Below are 22,607 nucleotides of genomic sequence, written 5' to 3'. Positions count from 1 at the left end.
TTGGCTCTAAGAGCCCATCACCTGGAAGGTCTAAGAAAGAGAAAACTGTTCATATGTAGGCTGACCACAGAAAGATGGTGAGATGCCAAAGTAACACAGCCATGAAAAAGGCAAATGCAGCCCAAGACAGAAGCAAGAGGAAACTTTCAAGCTGGCACTGGGAAGTGCATTTGTTATGTACCAGGTTCCAGCAAGACCTCATCAAGAACTTATGTACTCTTACATTCATTCCTGTTTAAGGAACATGCACTCCGCCTGTAATAGCTGCAGTGAAAGACTGTGAGAGATGAGAAGAATTTGGCTTGCTTAGAAAAACAAAGGCAGCGAGAAGAAAATTATACCCGTTTGTAAACATCTCAGGTAATCATGGAGGGAGAAGAACTTTTTAAACTAAAGGGCAGTGTTGGCACAAAACACAACAGTAATGAAGTGGACAGGAATAAATGTAGGCTAGAAGAGGAGGATTATATGATACTGTGCCGAAACAGCAGGAGCCAGAAATCATTGGCCCAGGAGGCCCCTTCCAGTCCTACTTCCAGGGTTTTTTCATTATTGAAGGTTTTATACTTTGACATCTCAAGAGTATAAGATTTTAAACTGCCACGGGGAACCTCTAGAAATTCACATTTATTAATAGCTTTATAGCTGATATGACACTATAAATAAATTAATAATTCAAAATCTACTGAGAATTCCCTAGCAATCTTCCCTTGCCAAGCAGAAGAAGAATGCATTATCAGTAACTCACAGTCTTTCACATGATGGAAGAAAACAGAAACCTGCATTAACAGACTGGTACAAATTTTAGCTCTGTTGGTGTTATATTTTAATTATCAGTAGAACCTTCTTTGAAACACTAATGCACATACTCAAGTCATCCTAAAGCATTTATAATTATAACTTCACAGCACATTAACAGCACAATTCAGGGGTTTCTTTTTAGAATTCTGTTCTCCATGTGGCCAGAATTAGAATTCCTCTTCTAGGGTTAATTTCCCATACTTTCATACAGATCATTGGAACTGTCAGATAACAGCACCTGAAGTTCTTGCACCTTTTTCTTCAGTTACTGTGCTACACACAGAACATTTTTGTTACATACAGGGCAATAAGAACAACAGCTTTTTATATTTATCGTCCTTACCCATCATACACAAATGTTTGTATGAGCTGCTCTCAAACTTGTTAACAGATCAATTCAACCCCTTACCTCACTGACAAGCTTGTTAACACTTTGGGCTCGTTTAAGGACTAAGTTGTCTTCAGCTGTTAGGGAGTGAAAGTGAGCTGCACCTTTCATCTTGGAAAGATCTTTCTTGTATTTTATCTGAAAAGAAGTATGGAAAATTACAAAATAGATGTCTACATTTTCACCATTGCTATTTAAACTGGCTTCATGAGTAGGGTTAAGATTTTTCCTATTCTTGCTTTGATAAGCAAGTAGAACTTGCTAAGTTGAAACACTGCAAGTTGTTCCCTCCTGAAATAAACCATATATAAAATCACAGCCATAATCTCTGCCAAGCCACTTCACTAGACAGCATTTTTTTAAATTCATTTTTTTTCATGGATTGAACAGCACTGGTTGTTCATAGCTTGAACAGATAACTAGCAGATTCTTGGCTAGTGACCGGTTGGAGTTCGTGTGCTCTTCTATTACTGAAGTTAATTCTCAGTATTTTAACTTTAGACTTCTAGTCAAAGAATTAAAGATAGTCATCAAGTGCTCTGTGAACTTTTTCCTTTTGTATAAAACAGCTTTTTGAGACAGCTATATCCTTTTGCACTTATAACATTTTAAGACAATTATATTTCTCTACCAAATCAATGTTGAAATATTTTTATATGTTTATTTAGTTTTGACATCAAGTTATTGACTTAAATTGAGCTAGGATGAGTGAAAAGAAATAATACTTATATTGGCCTTTTGCCAAACTTTGTCCAGAAAAAAGTCCTGTTGGGAATATATTTCAATATATCTTACATACAAGGAGATGCTTATATTCTTCATCGTATGATACTGCTTTAAAAATCAGATTCATAATATAAAAAATAACAAATTTCTCAGACTTTAAAGCTATGAAGCAGCTTGATATAGAATCATAGAATATTTAGAGTTGAAAGGGACCTTGAAGATCGCCACCTTTTTTTGCCAATTCTTTAGCTTACCACCCAAAACTAAAAATCCCCAGCCTAGAAATAAGCTCAGTCTTGTGAAGTGACAATGTTGTACTCTATGGTGTCTTTTCCTCCATATGACTTACTTTGTGCTAGAGGCGTGATGCATCAAAATTTCAAAACCAGTTCAGCTCATTCATCCTCCATTTATTCACTACTGGGAATACCACAGTAGTCCACAGGATGATTAAGGCAGTTGAAGGTTTCATTAATAATACAGGTGCAGATTTGCCAGGAGGGTTAACCTAACAGTAGGGATCCCCATTAGTTGCTACATCCATCTCCTCCCTCATGCAAGTTGGTGCTGTGTCCCCTTCTATTAATGGATATTATTAATCCCCTGAGCCATCCTGTTCCCAGCAATGCAGTGAAATGTCATTGTTGTTTACTTCTCAAGTGTAATTTTAGCATTCTCCTCCCAGGCACTGCTCTGACAAACTGCTGCTTTTAATTGTTTATGAATTGTATTGATTCAGGTTTCATACTTACATCACTTGCCAATTCATTTGCTTTCTTGGCATTTTGATAAGCTGGAGTGATCATAGCAGGAAAGCTTCCTTTCCCTCTGCGTTCTTCATACTCATCCATATAATCCTGAAGAAAATTCAGAGTGTTTACTCATCATATATGAGCAGGTGGGGCCTTGGGTGATTTCACAAAGCCCCATAGTCCCTGTTGGTAGTAAAGTTCATTGCTTCTTTTTTTTTTTTTTATGAAAAAGAGAATAAAATGACCAACTGTAAGAATAAAATAGCCCATTAAATTAACTGTGCGTGTAAAATTACTTGTGTTGCTTTGCAAGAGAAATTTAGGTAGCAATTAGCTGTGGTCAAGGTATCATTAAAGTATACAATAACATACATCCTTCTAATTTCAACTCAGCTCTTAAAGAGATGATATCTGCTAGCCACTCTCTCATATTTTTCCCTGGAAAGCTATAAAAAAATCTAATAGTTCAGGCAGCCATGAGATTTGCTTAAGCTTTCCAAGTTTAGCATACAGTCAACTTTCCTCTGTGACATGACAGAAGTCTCTTGATCTCTCTGTGGCCATTTCTCACATCATAAATGATAAAAAATAATATTTCTCTAGTACAGTGATATATTTTGAAGAGATATTCATTAATATCTAGATATTTCTACTTCATTAAAATGGTAAACTCCTTATGAAACAAAATCACAAAATTCCGTTTGCTTGATTTAAAAAAATAATTGTTGCATAATTAATATTCTTAAATCTGTCTATAAATAAGTTTATGTGTAAATGTTTTACAATTTGAAAAGCCTTTTGATAATTTAGTAACAAAATACTGGAGCTTTTTTAAAAATGGTAATACACAGTGACTATGATAAAACTTTCTATGGCAAGATCTAGGGAGAACAGTGTAAGTATACAAACAAGTAAGACACAGTGTAATGTGTCTTCTCTGTAATATTTTGTAAATTCTTTGTAGTAAAGAGCCAGTTTAAGTGGAAAAAGAATGTGTGGCATGCCAAGAATGTCATGGAGAGCACAGATAGGAAGGACTATAAATACCCGGGGTATCTCTCTTGTGACTTCTCAAAGCAAACCAATCCATTGTGTGTAATTTTGTGCACCATCAATGTCACATGACAAGATAGGTCATATCATAAGTTTGTGAACAATACAATTAAATTATAGTTACTGCATTTATAAACAGGCCTGTTATTCTATAAACAGGCACAGAAAAAAATAACCTTGACTAATCAGCTGAGTTAGTTTTTTAAAATGCCATTCATGAGTCTGACTTCTTCAGATTAACTTGCCATTTTCTTTTTCTTCTAACTTTCTCAAATATGTTTTTACATAATTTCTAATATTGCTCATATTACAAAACAGTACTTTCAAAGTTCCAGATAATTAATTTTAGCCACTTCTAAGATTTTTCTAAACATGAACAACAGGTGTTCAGCACACAGGAATTTTACAGTAAGATTCCCTAAATTGTCTCATGTTATATATCTATATCTGTATGATGTACCCTCATGATCTTGACAGTCAAAAATCTAATCTTTACCCATGTTAACTCACTCATGCTTCTCTCGGAAAAATTCATTAATTTCAGTGGCTCTATTTTACTTGAATAAAAATATTAGAATACAATCTGTGAAGATTAATGCTCAAATTAAATTTGAAGTCTGTGACTGAAGTTCCAAAGATACTTTCAAAGAAAAAAACCTTAAATTAATTCTAAAGATAGCAGCATTCCAATGCTTGAAAATGCAATTAGTGCTTTTCCAAATTAATTTTATTTGTTTATTCTTACTAAAACTTGCAGTAGTTCAAAAGACAGAAACTAATGGAAGGCTTCAATGCTACATATTCTAGACTCATATTCTTCAAGGATGGTTTGCTTTTCACACATTACAAGACATAGCTTTGGACAGAAGAAGTGAAGAAACATAAAACTCCCAAATGTCTTAGGACAATATATTACCTGTTTGTTCATTTCTCCAAAGTATGTGGGTCTCATGAGAACCTATGATGAAAAACCTAAGACTAACCACACAGTTTTGTTTATACAAAACCACTATTCAAATTCTTTCAAATTCCCTTTAGCTGAATTCAGTTCTATTCAGATGTACTATTTCTATTGGAATAGAACTTTGGATGCATTTTGGGGGACCACAAGAATAATTGCATTCCCTTAAAAATTAAATAAAAGCAAAATGAATGACACAGTCCAAAAGAGAATGAAAGCCTATTTGGTTCCACAAATGCAGAACTACAACTTGTCTAGCTTACAATACCACTTTTGTAGAAAAGCTGAAATCTAAGAGATCGTGCATGATCTTCAGTGCCACTTACACGTATTTAGAGCTGCAAAGCTTCTACGATTTCTAAAAATACTGGCAGGGAAAAGATGCTTAACTATCTACTACCTCCCTACCATTTCACAGCCCTTTCACTTTTTCTCCTAACTGAATTTATATTTTCTTTCTCATGGAATGGGAAAGTTTAAACACATTAAACACATTTCAGTGTGATACCTAACAACACCACAATAGACATGTATAGTCCATACATGCACACAGATAAAATCTGCCAAGGTAAGGCTTACCTTTTTGGAATGATCCTACCATAAGGACCATGCAGTGACAGTGCATGCACATTGTAGTCTCATCTAGTAAGTGCCAATGCCAAATATATTACACATTCAGAGCACTGTGTTATTGCACACCATCTTTGCCTTTGAAACCTTGCTTTCTCATACAGGAAAGCAAAATGAAAATAGGTCTCACTGCAATTTCTAAAGTGTTGAGCAATCAGCCATAGTAATGATGAACATCAGCATGGGTATCTCTCGGATGTTGCATACCTGGACGCATTGATCTACATTTTCTCTTGCAAAAGCAACATCTGCTCCAGCTGTATGGCTTACTTTTCCCTTGATCTCTTTTTCATATCTTTGATGATACTTTACCTAACAGGAAAAAAGGAAAAGAATCATCTGGATGAGTTTAATCTGGTACACAGATACTGCATAATAAATAATAATCAACGACATGCATATGTTGACACTAAAAGATTGTCAAAATTCCCATTGCCACCAATCTACAGAAGTCAAATATGCCACTTGAAGATATAAAAACAAAAATAGTGTTGTACATTTTAATAATGCACTAGGAACATGGGACTTGCCATTTCAACCCAGGCCATTAGTTCAGCATGTTCAGTACCCCCTGCTTGTCAGTGGCTAATCCCTGATGCTCCAGCAGGTGAAAAAAATAGAACTGACTGTAATGTAAGTTCACGGTTACCACAGAACACTTCTTTACCACAGGGTCATCTGAATGCCATTAACAAATGGGCTTGTTTTGGAAAGATGCTGATCTCCTCAATGATCAAGGGAATTTTAGGCAATCAACCTTCAAGTTTCGACCAAGATTAGCGCTACCTTTGCTGAAGTCAAAATAATGCCTATAACCTGATGCTGCCCTGTAATAACCATGTGTGTTTGCTGACATAAATGGAGGGTTTTCCACAGATCAAAGGCAAAGAAAAAACTTTTAAATGTTTTAGAGTCGGTTGCTTTTGCCTTCGAAATTACAGATCTCTTCTTATTTTCCTCAGTGACTCTTCATAATGTTTTAAATTCACTTCCATTGAGCTAGCATAATATGTTATCTTGAACAAAAAGAGCTTTCATTTCAGTCTCCAATGACAAAACACAATTAACTGTACATTTTGAAGCAATACTGATGTCCTTTTACAATGCTTTATAAAGAACAGAGGGGTGTTGTGCCTTTGCTATGTTTGGAGAGGAAAAAAAAAAGCCAATAAAGATCAGTACACCAAGGAGTTAAAAAAACCCCAAACCAACAGTAAGGAGATTAAAATGAGTGGAATAGAAAGCTGTATTTATAAATCTATAGCTATGTCAAATGTATGCATGTGTTTATCTGTGTGTGTATATACTTTATATATATAACGGCTATTCAAGAAGCTAGTTTCTTGCATTCATAAAAGCCTAATCCTGCAACAGCACAAAAGAAGGAAAAGACGAATGAGCTGCAAGGATCCACTGGGAGCATGGAAAGTCATGGCAAAGTAGAGCTCTGCAAACACAGCCCTCCCCTGATACAAGGTCACCCAGAAATATTGTGGCAGTGTAAATCAGAATTGCAGTTCAGCCCCTCTAACTCATTGGGTTGGGCAGAATGAAATCAAAGGCCTCCAGTTGACTCCTTATTGTCTTCCTTCTTGGTTGTATGCAACAGGAGGCTGCGTAAAGGTCACGCTTTTGCCCACAAGAATCCACAGTGTTGATTCACAAATAAAATGTCTAATTTCCTCTTTGTGCATAAAACTCAACTTTGTCTCTGCAAAAGACAACTATTTGAAAAACTGTGTATGAAGTACACTGCTAGCACAACTCCACAATGCTCATGGAATTTCTACTTTTCATCCAAAATTTGTGCAAGAATTTAATCTTTTCTTCCCAAAAAAAGACTTTGCTTTGGACACTTACATCACTGGCTAATTCATTCGCTCTCTTGGCTATTTGATAAGCTGGAGTGATCATAGCAGGAAAGCTGCCTTTCCCTTTCCGTTCTTCAAAGTCTTCTGTGTATTTCAACTGTAAAAATCCAAGACAGTTCAGAAGCAATTAGAACAAACATATCTTGATCACACATATAATGAGTTCTTAAAATTGCAAAGTGTTCTGTGGCTGTCATCTGCCAAAAGGAAGATGAACCACGAAGTCTAAATCTTTACAATGTAGTCTTTAACCACATGAATCCACGAAGGGGAGGTCATGCTTGACCAATCTGATAGCCTTCTATGGTGGCATGACTGGCTGGGTTGATGAGGGGAGAGCTGTGGACATTGTCTACCTTGATTTCATCAAGGCTTTTGACACTGTCTCCCTTAACATGCTCATATGTAAGTATAGGAAGTGTGGGTTAGATGAGTGGACAGTGAGGTGGATTGACAACTGGCTGAATGACAGAGGTCAGAGGTCCTCTGGCACAGAGTCTAGCCAGAGGCCTGTAGCTAGCGGTGTTCCCCAACGGTCAGTACTGCGACCAGTCTTATTCAACATATGCATCAATGACCTGGATGAGGGGACAGAGTGTACCCTCAGCAAGTTTGCTGATGACACAAAACGGGGAGGAGTGGCTGACACACCAGAAGGCTGTGATGCCATTCAGCAAGACCTGGAGAGGCTAGAGGTTTGGGTAGAGAGGAATCTAATGAAGTTCAACAAGGGCAAGTGTGGGGTCCTGCACCTACGGTGGAATAACCCCATGCACGAGTACAGGTTAGGGGCTGACCTGCTGGGAAGCAGCTCTGCAGAGAGGGACCTGGGAGTCCTGGTGGACAAGTTGACCATGAACCAGCAATGTGCCCTTGTGTACAAGAAGCCCAGTGGTATCCTTGGGTGCATTAAAAAGAGCGTGGCCAGCATATCAGAGGAAGTTATCCTCCCCCTCTACTCTGCCCTGGTGAGGCCACAGCTGGAGTACTGTGTCCAGTTCTGGGTTCTCTCGTTCAAGAAAGACAGGGAACTACTGGAGAGAGTCCAGAGGAGGGCTACAAAGATGATCAAGCATCTCTCTTTTGGGGAAAGGATGAGAGACCTGGGTCTGTTTAGCCTGGAGAAGAGAAGACTAAGGGGGCATCTCATCAATGTTTATAAATATCTAAAGGGCAGGTGCCAAAAGAATGAGGACAGACTTTTTTCAGTGGTGCCCAGTGACAGGACAAGGGGCAGCAGGCACAAACTAGAACACAGGAAATTACATCTAAACACAAGCAAAACCTTTACTTTGAGCGTGACAGAGCACTGGAACAGGCTGCCCAGAGAGGTGGTGGAGTCTCCTTCTCTGGAGATATTCAAAACTTGCCTGGGTGCATTCCTGTCCAACCTGCTGTAGGTGAACCTGCTTTGGCAGGGAGGTTGGACTAGGTGATCTCTGAAGGTCCCTTTCAACCCCTACCATTCTGTGATTCTGCATCTTCTGCAGGACCTCTGTGTCTCATTCAGCGTATAGGATGGATAACAGTTGTTTAAAGTTGTCTGCAAGATGCCTGCTGTATTTATATTAGATTTAGGCAGCTTCCTTCTTTACTTTGCATGGCACCCAGTTGCTGGGTATAGAACAGTCTAGTTCTCTGCCTTCAGTTCTGACAGCCAGCTAGTCCCTAAAATGGCCTAGAACTGAATATGGTCTTTACAACTGGAAGTATTAAATACTTAATGGTAAAATTAGTCTACCTTTAAAATATTATTTTTTTACTTTTCTTTATGTTCATATTTTTAAGTGACTTATAAATGTCCAAAGAGCCACTTGTGGAGTCAAAAAAAGGTCAACCTATTCAGTTTCACTTACATCACTTGAAAGCTGTCCTCCAGCCTTTGCATGAAGTATATCTGGAGTGTCGACAACAGAGGTGAAATTCGAAACTCTCTCTTCATGTCCCCGCTTATATTCTACCTGAGGGAGAAAACATATAAAATACATATTACAAACAATGAGCAGCAAATAAGTATTTTCTATCAGAAGGCTTCAAGAGAAAATGAGTGACAGCAGTCATGACACTCCCTGATGTACAGTCAAGCTATCGGTATATTTAAGGCCCAATTTCCTTATGGAAAGAAAGCAAAACGGACCCATATAATCAAATTTTCAAATCATACTTGATTTATGTGAGCCATGCATTTGATTAAAATATTATGAGAATAGTCATTAATGGCCCAAAACACTAAGATCATACTGCAATGACAATACAGACAGTGTTTGCAGAACACAATGCAATACTTTAAAATCACTTCTACAGGACTTATTTTTACTTGATCTTTTTCAGTTGAATTTTTATTTTTATAAATAAGCAATTTTCTGTCCATATATTTAAAGTAGCTTGTATATGAATTAAATTCAATATTACAGTATTTTTATTCAATATTACAGTATTTAACTTCAAATAATGAAGAAAGCAAAAAACATCAGATGTAAATAAAAAGATTAATAAAGCCATGAAGTGAAAATAAAGGTAATGAATTAAACAAACATTTTAGAGTGATTCACAATCTCTTTCACGTTGTAATAAATTACAGAAAAAGTTGTGACATCTTTCAGGAAATATCGATATTGCCATTTATCCTACACGATTGTCTTTCCAAGCCAAGTAGTTTGTTAACCCTGTTTCCTGCATCATATTAAAGTTTTCTCACTTTGTCGAATTAACAGTACAACAAATATCCATCATAGAACCTACTGTCTAAAGTGAATGGCCTAAACCCAGGATTCTCCAAATTCAGAAGTCTAACATACCATTAAAAAAACTGTGACTTACATTGCTGCTTAGTTGGGTGGCTCTCTTCGCAACCTGATAACCTGGAGTGATCATAGCAGGAAAGCTGCCTTTGCCTCTCCGTGGCTCATATTCTTCTGTATATTGAAACTAGAAAATGAAGATTTTTTGTTTTGTTGTTACAGAAGAACCCACTGTAGTTTAATGTGATTCCTCACATTAAACCGAAAGGTATGTATCACTTTATTTAAAAGTAAACAAATTAAAGAACTTATACCTTATAAGTTTGTTATGTAGAAATATTTCCTACATACAACAGAAAACATTCCCCATTCATATCAGTTATCCACTGTTAATTGGCTATGTTGACTGAGTCACTAACCCATTGTATGGGCATAGGCAATTAGTCATAATTCAGAAGTGACTTTCATCAGTGACGGAAATACAGTCAATGAAAGGTTTACTCTATGGAAAATAAGACACGTTTTCCATCATGAATTCTGCTCTACTGAGGGAAACACCACTGCCTTCTATGTCTGGATATAACAAATGTCACCTCAGATATCATTGGTTAGTAGTTGAAGTGCTTCTCAATTACATAAATATATAAATGTATAATTTCCAGGATGGGCAATAGCATTGTGATGTGACTTGAATCACTTACATGGTTAAATATTGTTACTGACAGAAGAAAACCTGTCAGTCTCTCCTTTGGTAGTATCTCACCAAAGGTTGGGTTTGATGCACTGGTAAGTCTTCAGAATATGATAGCCCACCAAAATAAAGCTATTCCAAACATCAGCCCACTTACATCACTCAGAGTCTTCTGTGCCTGTGTTATTCTGACCATCTCAGGGTCTGGAATGGTTCCTGAGTACCATGATTTTCCCTCCTCATAGGCAGCATAGTAAGCATTCTACAAAACAAAAATTACATAACTACCAATCTTCACCTGTGTTTTAATATACAAACAGCTGATCTGACAGAAAAAAAGGAAACATACACAATGCTGTGGAAGTGAAATTTACTCTCTGCAGATGTACAGCACAAGGTCTACAATCCACATACCTTCAGAATATCAGGGCAAAGCTTTTATAACAAGAACTGACATCAAGATATCGGGATCTAGGATCCTGGAGTAAGATTCAAATAATTCTCCCTGGGAATCAGACCACTTGTTGTGAAGCTTCAGTGTCAGCAGAAAGAAGACATGTTTAGTATGGCTGTACATGCAGCAGTCCACAGCTAACTGTATAGATACATTCTTCCTTCCTTATCTTCTGATTCTTGCAGTCTAAGTTATGAACAAGCTATGCTGCCTTGAAAAGTTTAGCCAAAGGAGAAGCAATAGCTTTCTTAGCATTGAAATACTGTGAATAAATCCATAACAATCAGGATTTCCAAGGCCAATCCTTGGTCTTCTGCAGGCTAGTGGCTTGGAGACCTGAGGGATATTTCTTACCTGTGTGGCCAGTTGTTGGGCTTTATAGGCAGCTTCAATTTCTCTGGACCTTACATCCCATTGAAAGACTGATTTGAATTGTTCACCCTCTTCTCGATACTTTATCTAAAAAAAAAAAAAATTGACTCGGTATTAGTAATTTGTTAGTACAGGCTAACACACTCCTGTCTTAGGAGAGGAACAAGAATGAAGACAAACAAGGTGAACATAGTCTCTTAGCCCAAAATGATACGGAGTCTGCATGAACTGCAGCAACAAAAGAAGATGAATGCCAGACAAAATGACAGAAACAGTACAAAGCCCACCATAACAAAACCACGTCACTGCCTGCTAGTTTTGGCTGTGCCTTAAATCAGTCTAAAGGAAGGCTACTTCCACAAACACCTCTACCCCTGCTAGGTGACCCTTCTTCTTGTCTATCCCACACTGACACCATCAGACAGGCAGCCATGGGGCAACTTAGATCAGTGAATTAGTGTGTAGCCTTTGCTGTGTTAGCTTTCAGCTATGTCAGTTCCTTCATCTGCCTCACTGCAAAAATCATCAATACCAACATAAGAGGAACAATGTGACCGCACAGAACTAATTCTCTGGGTGGCAGCATCAACACAACTCAGTTTAAGATGATTTACTCTAGTCATAATGCTTACCTGTATCTGTATGTTAGATCTGCAATTGTTACAGACCAGCCTAGTGTTCGGTGCCAACTAAGAATTTCACCCTGAAGACATATTTATATATGATATGAATGCAGAAACCAAGGAACTATGACAAGCACACCTGATCCACCAAATCTCCACAGCCCACAAGAAAATACGAACCACCTTCTGAGAGCTTGCAAAACTCTCCATCTTTTCCTCCTTCTTCCTCTTTAGACCAATACCACTTACACCCTGCTTATGTACAAAAAGGCCACATAGCCTGTAGCTCTATGCCATGCAAAAACTACATAAGTACTTCCTTCATGCCACCCATTCTTGGCAAAGGAGTTTTCATGGAACAGAAGATTGCATTTAGCCCTAAGGTCAAAACTCTACTCTCTAATCCACACTCTGTTTCTACCTAAGATTTCTGCTATTATTGGAGCTGCATATCTGTAAAGGAGCTGCATATTAGACCTGAAATCAGGAGTGAAGTTCTGAAAGAATAATTCAGTCTTTAGATAATACTTTTGGGAGAAATAACCTATGAGGATTGAAATGCCTAAGAAATTTTAAGCAGAACATATCAATGCAGCATTAGCTGAAAGAACTATTACCTGGTGGGCAACATTCCACTCTCCTATTTCCCTGCACAGTGTCCACGACGTATCATGATTGTGTAAATGTAAATGACTACTATATTTAGTTCTGGGTCATCATTTTCCTATGGTTAGTTTTACCGTGACAGCATACAGAAATCCAGCCAAAATCACAGCTCTGTTATACAGCTCACCCTACAGATGCAAAAAAATAACAGTCTCTGTCCTAAAGAGTGCAAAATCTAAACTGACTGGGCAGAAAAATCACCGAGCATGTGTATCATTATTCCCATTTTACAAATTAAGTACAGAGGTACAGAGAGATTAATGTGTCTGCTCACATAGAAAATCTGTGTAGAGGGAGTGAGCTGAATTTTTATCTCTGCATTTGAGTCAGTGTCTCAATATAAGACTTATGTGAGAACATTATGTTAGGATTGAAGAAACAAGTTACATTTTCTGCATAAGAAATAATCTTGCTTATGAAATGCCAACAAACTATAGTAGCAATTGAAACCTTTTCCCAAGTTAGCACTATTTTATACATTTACCAATGAAAAAGTTTTCCTGCACTCAAAATTTCTACAGAAATACTCCCTGTAAGTAAGTACTGCAGAATCAGCTTCTTTATTACCCTTAGCAATTTTCTCTCTGGAACAGAACCTCATTATGTGATTGAAAAGGACAGAAGGTGCTTTAGGTGTAAAAAACAAGGGAAAGTGATCTTTGAGCTATAATTTGTCTGGCGTGTATACTCACATTCACTGGAAGTATCAGAGTCTCATATCACTGCCTAAAACCAGAAATAGAACCTGCAGTAATCCCAAACTCATTCCTGACCAGATCTGTCACGCACAGTTTAAAGTAAGTGTGATAGTCACCACTGAAATAGTTACTGCCTATGATGTTGCAAAAACTGCTGCATAAGAATACTGTACAAGAATGATAAAAGATACAGTGTCTGATAAAGGCTATTAATGTACATCAACTTTGTACAGCTAATACAGAACATCAGAATGAATTTAATACACTATAATCTAAGAAATACAACTTCCTTCTTTTATTTTAATGATGGCTAATCACATTGAAACACATTGGTTTACTTAGTCATGCAATGAATGGTACTATTTTAGAGTATCAAAAGACATGACATTCAAGAAAACAGTATTACACATGAAAGTGAGATAGCTATCAATTATTGGATGATTCTGTGTTTCTCAATTAATGAAATTCTTAGAAATGCAAGTTTGAAACAAATGTATCCGGAGGAAAACGATGTAAGACAGCAAAGAATGGCATTTGAAAAGAAAGAAGACTTTGAGCACCCCTAGAGGTTCTCCGGGGCACAGCAGCCTTTTAGAGGACATGCAGTGAGGAGGGCATGGAAACCTATTCCATCCTTAACGCTTGAGCAAAACATTTTTAGCAAAACCATGCAAAGTTCCCCGGTCTTCGTGTTTTCCTCACAAAAAGGAAATAACATCTCAGTTTTGTCAGCACGACTTGACAAAGTACTTCTGAGAACTTTTGCCTACATCCTACTGAGATAGTATTTATTTTTTCTTTGAGCCCTTTAGTATCAGTTTCAGAAGAGATCACAAAGCAAGCAGGTCATTCTCCTTTCAAATGGCTGTGTAAGCCCCCATGATCTCATTACTAAGTTTACATAGCTCTCGGCAGTTTACGTGAACAATGTTTCCACATAGATTATCAGATATGGCAGGTGAGAAACTGCCATCCATTTTTCTTTCTGAAAGTAGAAGCAAATTCAAATTTAACCTTTCCTCCTTCTGGAATGCATTTTAAAAATTATGATTCAAACCTGGGCTGAGATCTTACTGCTTAAAAAGAACACAGGAGGCTAAGTAAAGAATATCCACATTATATAAAGAATACATTTCTAAAACAAGACGTGAATATGATATCAAAATGTAAAATAAATACATTTGGCCCTCAAGCTTCTTACCTCGCTTACCACTTCTGACAATTTTTTTGCATTTATATTTATTGGTGTCTCAAAAACACTTGTGAACGCATTGTTTTTTGGGTTGTGCCTAAAAAAGGGAAGTGTAAAAGGATATTAGGAATGTATCAGACAGAAAGGTTCTCTTTGAGCACTCAAAAACACAATACCAGCCTCCACCCCTCTATACATAACTTTTCCCCCACTCACACACAGATCTCAGATTACATTCAAGTTATTATTGTATGGAGTAGGTGCCTAGAGCAAAATTAATTTTAATGATCGTCATATCAATGCTGTGTTTCTAATAACAAAAGAGAATAATAGAATAAAAAACAACTGTCATCTCTCCTTTTTCTGCTGACAAATTTGACAGGAATTGATCATTATAAAATAAAAACTTCCTAGAACAAACTTACTCCAAAATCTGCATTTTATACATTTTCCTGATGATTAGCTCAACCTTGTTAACCCTTCACCGCGGATTTGGAAAGCACTGAATTTTATGGTTGGGTTTATTTTCTTCCCACAATACTGAAATGGAACTTAATTTGGTATCTTTTAACATACTGGACAAATGAGGAAGCTCTATATACAGGAACAAGAGTTTCCCATCATTTGTGATTCACATAAATCCAAAGATATGCACGAAGGCACTAACAATACATAATTTCACATCACACATGGGACCAGGCTAAATCCAAATGCTGATCTTCTATTACATTAAAATGACTCGGCTTTTTAAGCCTTTGCTTAAAAAAAAGGAAAAGGAAACACACTTACGCTTGACAGTAAGGCTTTTTCTCATGGCTAACGAAGTTGTTTACTGTTAACATCATCTTGCATACTTCGCAGTGAAAACAGGCTTTGTGCCATGTCTGGAAATACATCAAAACAGAAACCAAACAGGCATGATTTGTATTTCATTGTTATTCTACTGAGTTTTAAATCTCAGTATTGATCCTTAACATTCATTTCATGAATTTGAAGAATTCTTCTTCAAATATACGCCTGTTATTAACTCATTTCAGTTCTGAACCCAGTTATGAGTAAAGAATTTTTGGAACCCAAAGATTTGCACTGTGTTAAAAGTGCCAATCTATACATTTATTATAGTCCAAAATAATAAAGAAAGAGAACTGACCTGATCTATACAGTTAATCTTCTCAGCAGGGTAAACCCCATAGCCACATCTAGCACAGGGCTGCACATTCATCTTGAAATCCAGAGACTGAAAAATATATACGTTTATACAAAAGGTTCAAAGAGCATGAAAGTGACTTTTTGGCCTGAGCAAAGCACACTCTAGACACTCCAGTCAAGGCCTTTTGCTGTGGTCAATGGCTCCCATTAAAGCTCTGAATTGAAGTCTGTTGCTCCGTTTGCTGACCTTCTGTTTCAAAGTCAGCTGCAGGCTGGCTTTTAAAGCTGCCAGTTAGTAAGAGCGGTTATTTTGGCAACTGTGTCAGTGCGTAAGGGAGGGTAGCAATATCTTTCTCTAAATAGAAGAATGAACTCACAGAAACGAATCATGTCCATGTGAACGTTAGTCTGATCATTTAGTATTTCAGTTTTGCTGTAAAGCCAGTTGTCATAAGCTCAGGATGAACAGTATATACAGCAGCAGCAATTTATCCTAGACTCTCCTCACCCTGACACACAGCAAGTGACCTCATGGAGGACTACTCTGTGTTTGGGAATAGCCTCATATTAGAAGGAGGTACCACCAGAGACACAGGCCAGAGATGAGTTTGGAGCTTCCTTTGTTGGATCTAGAAGAGGTACAATGTCATTGTCCTGGCCAAGTTATTTTTTTTCCCTTGGTGCTAGCTCAGTTTCACCTTGTATATTATGGGCAGCAGAGCAGAGAACACTCATTTCTCATGTCTTTCTGTTTCATCAACCTACCGCTCCATCTCCAGGTATAGGAGGATGCACAGTGAAATGGGCAGAGCCTCTTATCTCAAGGGGTTCTAAACATGACGGGTACAAATCCAAACATCTATCTCCTACAGGAAAAACTTCAGAAAAGAACCATCTACTTTTGAATAGAATGAACAAAGCAGCTATTTAACAGTGTTCACAAAGAGCAGACAAGCATAGATCAGAATATAAAATTTCCTTAGCTAAATAATGATAAGGAATTATTATGCCTGATATTAAGATTCAAGCAAGTTATTGGGGTTGTGAAGTCTGCTCCGAACAAAAGAAGCTATTAAATTCTACCAGCTACAAATGGTGAGGATTTGAGACTTACATCTCACCTAATCATAATACATCCAGCTGCAGGGCTCCATAACCCTGGGACACAGCTAAGAGTTGTCTCAATCCAAGTAAAAGTCTACTTAGTTGTCCACACACCTGCACCAATTCCCATGCCTGCAGCAGTCCTGGGATATTGCTAAGCACTTTCCTTTCTGTAAATTATGAACAATTCAATCAAAATCATTTTTGTCTAAACCTTCTGGGTATGCTCCTATTCATCTCTCCATGGAGATACGCAGTTCTGCTTAACTTATTATTACTACTTTTACTGAATGCTGACAATGTACTGGCACAATGTACTGTCAGCAACTGGTGCGCTGAAAATAGAGTCTCTAATCTGAAGAGCAGTGGGTATGGCACAAAGTCCTGAAAACACTTGAGGCCTTTCGAAGGAAATAACTAATATCAGTATATACACAGAAAGTTTGTCATTTAAAAAAAAAAATAATTTCACAGAACATAATTTCTTGTGTTAAAATAACTGCTGAGTTACCGCATGTTATTCCTTTTGGGATCAAGAGCAATTTTATGTTGACTAAGTTACATCACAATAATATTTACCCTGCTCACACCTGTGAAGCAAAATAGTTTGGAAGTCTTCCAGTTCCCTTCTCACAAAGCTTTCCATCTTGTCCCAGATTGCCATTCTGTTTATGCAAGTGACCTCTATTAGGGTCACAGTGGCCAGGCTGTCCCCTCCTTATTTAGCACTGGACACACTACCAGCCGCTGCCTCTTTGTGTTCATCTATTGCAAGAGTCACCATATTTTATATTTTCTAGATAGTCCTAATAGTCTTCATTCTATACTGAATCCATGCTAAAGCCGTTGTCTCACACTTTGGCAAGAAAAAAGATGCATGACCTGCTCCTGTCCCAGCACAGACAATACATTGCCCTCCTGAAATAAGTTCCGAGAGGTGCTGAAAGCAGGACATCCCTGAACCACACAAAAAACATTAAGACTTCTCAACTACAGAACAAATCATTCATCCAGGAATCACCTGAACACCTATGATCTGGACAGGACTCCCAGCCCGGAGCATCAGTGTACACAGCCCATACGCACTGTGCACTCAGAGAGCATGCTAGAGGTCTCTGAGAAGAATGAGACCACATGTTCCTTCCAAAAGGCCTGCCAGACAGCTAGAAGCCCTTTGCTTCCCAGATAAAACTACTCCATTTCAATGTATACAAAGCCTCTTCGTTTCTTTTCACAGTGGCACACGTTATCAGCTTGGCTGGAAGTCAGCAAATGCATTTTCCAAGTTCTCCTGCTTCTCCCATGTTACAGCGTGTTCAAGAAGAGAAGCACGGTAAGCCACAATGCCCTCTACAGCCACTGTCTTTCCCAGACACGCTACTTCCCTCACATCCATTGTCCGCCAGTTCTGCTGGAGTCTATTGTAGATTTCCCCATTTCTGAGCACCTCAAAACCGTCCTGTTGCATGGTCTGTTCTTCACCAGCCTGGATTAAAACTGAGTTGCTAACAGAAAAGAGAGTTTATTGAAAAACAAGCATTGTATGGCCTCATTACAAAGTACAAGCTGCATTTTGATCTTGCAAGGAATTAAATCACAAAACCAGCACAAGTTTGTTATCTTGACAAATCTTAGCAAGACATTTTCTGTTCAGTTAAAAGCTCATTGTGGCTTTTTTCCTCCTTTAGTAAGGCCCCATAAAGGCTTTTTGATATCAATGAAAATCTTAAAAGGCTTTACTTAACAGTAGAACCTTAATCAATGTGGTTTAAAAGTACTGTAGTTACTTGTAAAGTACAAGGAGACCATACCTTGAAAGTGCAAATTAGTAGGAAGAAACATTGTTACCTCTCCAACCTCCTTAAATTCATTGAATTAACTGCATAGAATACTTGGAGCATGTCTGCATCCTCAATCTGAATCTAAAAAGCACACATTAGTTACACAAAGTAACCTCTTAACAGAGATTCAAGTCAGGCCCACCTTCTCTGTCACTCCTGAATAGCGGCTCTGCCCTTCCAGCCACATGAATAGCAGGAAGCCAGACACCACAAATTACAGCAACCCTATCTTCCCTCTGCAAAAAAAAAGGTGCTGTGTCACTGCACAGACTGCGGGTCTTATGCACTTTTAAAAGCTGCCTGTAAAAGTTTAAACACTAGACCAGCCTCATCATAACCTTCTCTGAACCACGTCGTTAATTAGTTACCTGGGCTCAGGGCCTTTTGTCTCAACTAGCCTGTCCATTGTAATCAAATTTAGCTTAGTAGCAAATTCAGCTTGCAAAAATATCAAAAAGAAGCTGGAAAATATTTTATCAACACCAGGATCTCCCAAGACTTGAAGAAAAACCTAGAAGGGACTGCTTTCCAAACTTGTACGGTAGCTTTATACATTTTTGCTGTTTTGGAAACCAACCAACAACTGTTTACATTTCATGAGTAAAAGGATTTGCGCTTACACTTCCCTTTGTTGCCGTGTCGGGAAAAATTGAGAGTATGGGGATTTTGCAAACACTTCTAATAGAGCAAGAGAAAGCAAGAGAGGGAGTAGAGAGAAATGGAAAAAAGAACCAACAGGTCAAGGCAGCATCACTTACAGAGCAGGGAAAGAACTGGTGAGGATGTGCTACAGTTTAAGATGAAAGCTTGGAAAAATCTGTGCAAAGCACAGCCCATGTGCATACAACGAGACCTCCAGTGTCCAAATGTCCCCATTTATCATGTATTGCAACCTAAAAATGACCCAAGTTTGAAACTTGTAAAACATGGCATGTGCAACAGATGATCCCTGCCTGATTACAGAGAAATCCCACTCAAGAACATATACCAAGCTGGCTGAGATGCATTATTCTGCCGAATTTCATGAAGCTGTGGTGTGCCAAATCACACCGTACAGCCCCCATATTCCCTGTAGCATATCAAAACCATCCAACCTTTCTTGCAAAATATATAAAATTCTAACAACTGTCATTTAGGAGGGAAAACCTTGTGAGTCACTCAAATTCTCCATCCTGAAAGTATCCCCACACCTGCCTCCTAGGTCTCAGCAAAGCCCCATCCTTTTCACAGATGTTGTGCAGAACACAGCACACAGTTATTATTCCAGACAGGTACTATTTAGTTGCCTCAAGCCTTCTAGTTTGTACCTGCCATCTACCTTTCAATTTCCCAAAGGCATGTTCCATTGTCATCCTGCAGCTTCTTACTTGGTAGTTAAACACTTATTTTCTATGATGCAAATATCCAGTCAAAGGCTTCATTGTTAATGTTTTCAGGGAGTAGAGTGAGTTTCTGAGGATAAGAAAAGGAATGCTGACGCTACAGGTATCACACTGCTGGCTTTTCCCCCTGCCCAGTAAAGCATATAGCCAGCTGTGCAATATTATACATGAGAAATTTTTTCCTCCCTGACCCTTCCCCAAGTAGCAATCACTCCATGCCCTGAAGCAAGGTACTTCCTTCTACTTCTACTATCTTTTTAATTTCTCCCTTACTCATTACTGAAAATAAGCAAGATTTTCTGAAAAATCTAGTACCCTATATGGGATTAAAATTGGTTAATCTAACATGTATTTAAGAAAGGTACTGCAGCACACTGAGGAATCATCCTTTCTCTTTGTGAATGCCAGCAACCGACATGAAAAGGAAACAGAAATGGGGGTTTCATCAACAGTTTGAGTCAGAAATTCCCCATGCACAAATCTATTAGTAATCTCCTGAAAACTGGCAAGCATTATCAGATACAATACCACTTTCTCAATAGCAATACAATGACTTTTAGAAAAAAAAAAACATTTATAGATCTGCTAATTTGGCTTTGGGGACCAGATGGCAATGGATAAACATTTTCATCAAGATACAAAAAGTCACAGCTGGCAAATAGCTTCTGGAATTCCCAGGTAACCCCCATACACATTGTCAGGAAAGCACATTTAGATGTTCTGAAGTTCAGGTGCCACTGCCGCTCATTGCTGGTGATGGCACAGTCTCCCTCATCTCCTCTCCATGCATTTACTTGAAGATCTATACAGTTCCAGTATCTGTTGTCCATAATGATCTGTTATGGATTTGGAAGTGATGCCAGCTTCTTGAAAAGAAGCAGCTAACAGATGGCATGAGAGGAAAGACAGGATTCTGTTAGTTTGATTTTCAGGAGAAAACTTTGGCTACGTATCCAACCAGGAGCTACAGGCACCATCCCAGGAAGCAGAGACCAGCCCCATCAGCAGCACGCAGACACACAGCAAGAGCTGCTGCGCCGTTCAGATGCTCCTCCATCACATCGAAGCAGTGACCTGTCGTGAAGCAAAAGGCTGTTTGTTACCGTGCCTGTGTTTTGTGCCAATTATGAGGCAGTAACACTGAAAAATGTCACTTTGATGTAATTCTCTTCAGGTAGTGAATGTTAAACACCACGCACTGCTGGGCAGGTGTATGATTGTGCAAGATTGGAGCCTGCATCCAGGAGTAATTAGCAAGACTGTGCCAATCTTCAGTCCATGTACTGGACTGCTGGGACTGATGCAACGGCTGCACAGTAGGATATCGTAATTAGCAGAGATGCAATACACTGAATAATTGGAAAGATAAGGAAATGCCACTGAAGTTTATATAGGGGAAAAAATTTCCTTAGATCTCATGTCACCATGAAACTTAAGGTTTTTCTTTCAGGGGGGCGGGGGGGAGTGGGGGGGAAGTGGTGGTGTGACGGAGCACAACTATTAAGAAGTGGCAATTTCCTTTTCGCCGTGATGAAGTCGTCATGACCAGGGAAGCGAAGAGGGCCCGGGGGCAGCGCCCGAGCCCCTCCGGCAAGGCAGCCGGAGCAGGGCAGAGGGAGCCTTCCCTTCCCCCAGGCGCACCGCCGCCGCGACGGGCCGAGGCCGAGACCCCGCCGCCCGCCCCGGGGGACGGGCCCGCCCGGGCCTGCGGCGACCGTCCCGCCCCGCCCCGTCCCGTCCCGCCGCTTTCGCTTTCCCTTCTGCCTCGCCGGAGGCCAGCGCCAAGGCAAGCCCCGGGCCCTTCCCCTACCCTTCCGCGTCGCCCCGGCCACCCTCCCCGCTAGCCTCAGGGAGCCCACTCCTCTCCCCTGCGCGCCCGCCGCGGCTCCCCGCTTTCCCGCCTCCCGCCCTCCCCTCAGCCGCCCGCCGCCTTCCCGCTCCCCCGCGCCTTCTCCTCTCCTGTCCTCTCCGGCCCCAGCCCGTCCTCTCTGGCCGGCAGCCCCCGAGGCCGGGACCGCTGCTCTTATCTGACTCCCAAGGGGCAGCGGGGCGGAGGGAAGCGGCTCTTCCTCAGCACTGGACCCCTGTGGCCTTTAGGTGGCTGCGCGGGCTGCACGGCAGTGTCCTGAGGGAGGGCAGAAGCGCTTGCGGCGGGGTATGCGGGGTGTGCGGTCGGTAGAGGTAGCGAGTCCGGCTGCCTCCTGTCGGGGCTGCCCTTTCCTCACCGCGGGGCTCGTTTCCCCGGGCAGCCCCTCGATCTCCTCCCGGGCGCCTTGCTGCCCGCCCGCGGCCTGCGCGCTCTTCGAGTCTTTTTTAAGTTATGATTAAAAAATGTGTTTGTTTGTCAAAGATTAGCCTAGACTCCAGCTTTCAGGAACTGCTGTTGCTCTCAGGGAGCTCAAAAGCCTCAGTCGGTGTCCCAGGCCGGTGCTAGGGCAGTGCTGGTGGCCATGTCGCCGCAGGGCCCAGCGGGACGCCTCTGAGCTGCCGTGGCAAGGTCGCCAGGGTGGTT

General features: G+C 39.7%; 1 protein-coding gene across 3 annotated transcripts in view; it reads right to left on the bottom strand.

The window, feature by feature from the left end:
* NRAP (nebulin related anchoring protein) overlaps positions 1-16,386 on the bottom strand; it is a 56,299-nt gene extending 39,913 nt beyond the window's left edge. For all 3 annotated transcript variants that reach the window (XM_082486254.1, XM_082486255.1, XM_082486256.1), the window contains exons 1-11: positions 15,770-16,386; positions 15,409-15,503; positions 14,629-14,716; positions 11,423-11,527; positions 10,772-10,876; positions 10,003-10,110; positions 9,039-9,143; positions 7,172-7,279; positions 5,519-5,623; positions 2,668-2,772; positions 1,211-1,327 (exon numbers count right to left, since the gene is read on the bottom strand). In XM_082486254.1, coding sequence (XP_082342380.1) covers positions 1,211-1,327; positions 2,668-2,772; positions 5,519-5,623; positions 7,172-7,279; positions 9,039-9,143; positions 10,003-10,110; positions 10,772-10,876; positions 11,423-11,527; positions 14,629-14,716; positions 15,409-15,503; positions 15,770-15,841 — 1,113 coding nt within the window. In that variant the 5' untranslated portion in view covers positions 15,842-16,386. The remainder of the gene's footprint in view (positions 1-1,210; positions 1,328-2,667; positions 2,773-5,518; positions 5,624-7,171; positions 7,280-9,038; positions 9,144-10,002; positions 10,111-10,771; positions 10,877-11,422; positions 11,528-14,628; positions 14,717-15,408; positions 15,504-15,769) is intronic.
* Between the last annotated feature and the right edge of the window lie 6,221 nt (positions 16,387-22,607).

The sequence above is a fragment of the Vanellus vanellus genome (genome assembly GCF_965231255.1).
Source record: "Vanellus vanellus genome assembly, chromosome: 7".
In the NCBI taxonomy this organism is placed as follows: Eukaryota; Metazoa; Chordata; class Aves; order Charadriiformes; family Charadriidae; genus Vanellus; species Vanellus vanellus.
Note: the sequence above shows the minus strand (reverse complement) of the source record. Positions and strands in the feature narration are given on the sequence as shown.